This window comes from Zingiber officinale, chromosome 8B, assembly GCF_018446385.1.
Source record: "Zingiber officinale cultivar Zhangliang chromosome 8B, Zo_v1.1, whole genome shotgun sequence".
NCBI classification, from domain to species: domain Eukaryota; kingdom Viridiplantae; phylum Streptophyta; class Magnoliopsida; order Zingiberales; family Zingiberaceae; genus Zingiber; species Zingiber officinale.
The window spans coordinates 71,184,884-71,189,527 of record NC_056001.1 but is presented as its reverse complement, the minus strand read 5'-3'; the positions used below and the strand labels follow the sequence as shown (position 1 = coordinate 71,189,527).

At 34.1% G+C, this 4,644-nt stretch overlaps 1 protein-coding gene across 1 annotated transcript; it reads right to left on the bottom strand.

The window, feature by feature from the left end:
• Positions 1 to 797: 797 nt before the first annotated feature.
• Positions 798 to 4,008, bottom strand: LOC122013955. The gene is made up of 4 exons (XM_042570162.1): positions 2,729 to 4,008; positions 1,978 to 2,367; positions 1,596 to 1,877; positions 798 to 1,509 (listed from the first exon to the last, which is right to left on the bottom strand). The coding sequence occupies exons 1-4, from the start codon at positions 4,006 to 4,008 to the stop codon at positions 798 to 800; spliced, it is 2,664 nt and encodes an 887-aa protein (XP_042426096.1).
• Between the last annotated feature and the right edge of the window lie 636 nt (positions 4,009 to 4,644).

The following is a 4,644-nucleotide window of genomic DNA, read 5'->3' as shown; positions in this document are numbered from 1 at the left end:
GCCTGGACTTTCTATCACGCCACAACTTACCTAACTTTTGAAAAATTATTTTCTTTTCCCACTCCTCAACATTAAAATGTAGCTGTAAAATATAAAGCATGAATATATGACTAAATTTTGTTATAGAATTGGAAAATAATAATTCAGTGATACATGACATTACCTGAAGACAACTCCACATTTTACTTTTCAAATCTTCATCTACGTCATTCCATCCATCCAATGTATATGGAACAAATTCTTTTACCATACAACCAAGAAAAGATGCATACTTCACCGAATTATCTCCAATTGGTTGTCCGAACTCATTACGCTCTAGCACTTTGGGATTTTGTTGGCCACTAACCAACATCAACTTTGATGGACCTCGCCCCTTTTTCCCATCAATTTTACTGTCATCAACCGATTCTTTACCATGCAAAGGTTGTGAAGAATCAGAGGCAGTGTTAGAGTCCATTCTCGATAGTTGATTAACAATTTTTTTCCTACAAAATAGCATAAAGAGATGTTGAAATGCATAAGTGTACTTATTAAAATAAACCAAGAATTAAAAAAGGATTACAATATATCACCTGAACATCAACTATAGATTCTCTACTGCGTTTTTTGCCCATTTTTTTCATCATTTGAATGCTAAATAATGACCTGATAAAATATGTAATATGACATGATGCACCACTGAAATATTGTAAACTAGAACAAAAATATATTGCAAAAGTAAATAAAGAGTAGTGGAGTTTGAAAAAACATTTATTTGTTGAAATAAATAACTATAAATCTACATCTGAAAAGTTCAGTCATGGGATATCAATAACATCAATTCCCTCACACTCATTTCTGGAATATGGTTCTTTCTCAGTAATGTTAATCTCAAGTCTGGACACATCAAGAGGTTTTGATGATGTATATGCATCCTCTTCAAGCAAATCCATGTTATGAATACCTCGAGGTGGCGCTTTTAGCAACACATACCAATTTGATTCATCATTTTCCCTAGAATAGAAAACTTGCTTTGCTTGTGAGGCTAAAATGAAAGGATCATTTTCAAAAGTCCTTAGTCCTTGGTGTAAGTTGACAAGTGTAAAACCATCATCCATTTTGATACCAGTTCCAGGATTAGCCCAATCACACCTAAAAACAGGTACTTTGAAAAAATAATAGTCTAGTAACACAATATCTCGTATAACCCCATAGTACGATAGTCTTCCTACTGTATGTGAATCAGTAGAACTATATTGCCAAATAGTATCAGCTTCAACTGAAACACCACTATCTTGTGTCGACCTTCCAACATCAATTGTGTGGAACCGATGTCCATTTATAATATAACCTGTATACGATATAACATGCTTTCTTGGACCATGTGCTAGCCATTGAATCCGATCTGAAGAGTTATCAAGAACATGTTTTGATAACCATTGAGCAAATGTTTCCATATGTCGTTTTTGTAACAGTGTTTCATTACTTGAGAAACGACGATCTGTTTGTTTAAGCTCCTCAATGTGCCTCCTATTTAAAATCATTGAAAAATGATTGTTAAAATATATGAATCATGCAATACACCAAGAATATTAGGGTTGCAATTTAATACTCACTGTATGTAAGGATCAATTTCTGCAGTATTGAACAACACATATCGATGTGCTGCTTGTAACAAATGTTCTTCTAAAATAATTTCTTTTCCTTGAGAAATGGGGCGACCTTCCACTACTCCATTTTCCAAATCGTCATTCCGATTAGATCGGAGACCAATACAAGCAGCTTTTTTTATATAAGCACTACAAAATCGCATTCGTTCTTCTGCAAGGTAACACTCAGCTATGCAACCCTCTGGCCTTGCTCGGTTCTTCACATAGCCTTTAAGCATTTTCATAAATCTAAATAATGAAAAATCACATGAAATAAATGTTGATAGAAAAATCTAAGTTGTTGTATGATATTATTAAAGTAGTAAAAAAATAGATTATTATTTATTACCTTTCAAATGGATACATCCAGCGGAATTGAACTGGCCCACACAGGCGAGCCTCTCTTGCTAAATGAATTGTCAAATGAACAGAGATGGTAAAGAAAGCTGGTGGAAAGTACCTCTCCAACATGCATAAAGTTTCGGCAATATTCTCTTCGAGTTGTTCTAGACGGTTCCTATCTAACACTCTTTGACATAACTCATTGTAAAATGCACAAAGCAAAAATATAGCATTACGTGGACCTTTTGGTAAAAGACTTCTCAATGCTACTGAAAGCAATTGTTGCATAAGAACATGACAATCATGAGATTTCAACCCAATAAGCTTTCGTTCTTCTAAAGAAACACAGTTACCAATATTTGAGCTATAACCATCAGGTAACTTTATTTTCTTCAACCTAGAACAAAATACGTCCATTTCTTTTTTAGACAATGTGTAAGGTGCAGGTGGCAAGTGATACATGTTTTCTCCTTTTTCTTGAGGATGTAATTCTTTTCTAATATTTAAGTGCCTCAAATCTTTGCGAGCGTTAACACCATCTTTTGATTTTTTTCTTTAAGTTTAACATTGTACCTATGATATTCTCGCAAACATTCTTTTCAACATGCATAACATCTAAGTTATGACGTAGCAGGAGCCCCTACAAGTTTAACCATCAACACATTTCATATATTAGTTCAAGATTCAAAATAAATTGTGCATAAAATATAAAAAATTTATAAAATACAAATAAATTAATAGAGTTCAAAATAACTTACACTCCAGTATGGCAAATTGAAAAATATTGACTTCTTCTTCCACATTTGAACTGGTTTTTGAACTTTTTTTGAACCATCACGCTCCTTCTCTTTTTCTTTGTATTATTGATATCTTTACCCAATTTTTTTTTACCCCAGTCATTTTCAATGTCTTTCAATACATTAAGAATTTCTAATCCATTCAGAGGCCTAGGTTTTCCTTTTGTCTCTTTATTCCCATCAAACCACTTCTTCTTCTGACGGAATGGATGATTAGGAGCAAGAAATCTCCTATGCCCTAAATATGCAAACTTTCTACTATACTTAAGCCACATAGAAGATATGCCTTCACCACATATTGGGCAACCAAATTTCCCTTTTGTGGCACATCCAGCTAAGTTTCCATAAGCTGGAAAATCATTGATTGTCCACATCAAAATAGCCTTCATATTGAACACTGACTTGCTAAATGCATCATACGTCTCCACACCAATGTCCCATAACTCCTTCAAATCCTCCACTAGGGGTTCCAAGTATACATCTATATCATTTCCTGGTTGCTTCGGGCCTGGAATCAATAATGTCAACATAAGATTTTCCTTCGCCATGCACATCAACGGAGGAAGGTTGTAGTTTACCAAAATAACTGGCCAACAACTATATCTAGAACTAAGATCACCAAAAGGGTTGAATCCATCTGTTGCAAGACCAAGCCGGAGATTTCTAGGATCTGATGCAAAAGCTGGCCACTTATGATTTATCGTATCCCAAGCTATTGAATCAACTGGATGACGCATCATATGATCATGACTTTTATGGTTGGAATGCCAAATCAAGTCTTCGGCCTTTTGTTCTGATTTAAACATCCTTTTCAATCTTGGTATCACAGGAAAATACCGTAGCACCTTTTCAGGAACTCCTTTACAAACTTTGGTGGTGACTTTGTCTACCTTCCATCTTGAAGAACCACACTTTGGACATGAGTCCAAATCTTTAAGCTCCTTTCTAAATAGACAACAGTCATTTGGGCATGCATGAATCTTCTCATATCCTAAATCAAATGGTTTTAACAACTTTCTCATTGAGTAAACATCCTTTGGAAGTGTGTTTTTTTCTGGAAGCATGTCACCTAAGATCTTAAGGAGCTCATTGAAACTATTGTCTGTGTGACCATTTGTAGACTTATAATTGTATAATGTAACGATTGCTGACAACTTCGTGTAAGTTGTACAACTAGGGAAAAGAGGAGTTTCTGCATCTACTAATAAATCAGCAAATTCATAATCTCTTGCCTCAGACATAGTGTGGTCAACCCTTTCATCAGAGGCAAAGACATCTTTATATAAGTTATATGCCTCTCTAGTTTCATCCTCCTCTTCCTGAATTCCTCTTGAACTACTTTGACCTTGAAAATTTGGAGTATAAGTTTCACCATGAAAGACCCAAATTGTGTAAGAAGGATTGAACCCGTTAATAATTAAGTGATCATACACTTGGTCAAATTTCATATACTTCTTATTTTTGCAATGTTTGCAAGGACATAAGATTACTTCACGTGTTTTGGCATAGTTCCTAGCTTGTGTAAGAAATTTTTGAACCCCTTCTTCATACTCGGGTACAAGCCTTGAAGGAAGATGGATCCATTCCTTATCCATTTTGAAAACAATGGTCCTTGATACTAATAAAATAATCTGAAAAAAAAAATAAATAAAAGAAAATTATCCTATTTTTATAAATAATTTTAGTGTTACAATATTTAATCCATCAAATTTTAGGAAACGATGGACTTATAAAAAACAATGATATACAACAGAACAAAAAAATTATATCTGAGTATTATCAGCTTACATATTTTGCTCAACTCAAAAACATAAATAAAAATATCAGCAACCTAGTAAATTCTACTGATGTCTTCGTTCTACATGTATGAAGTAAGG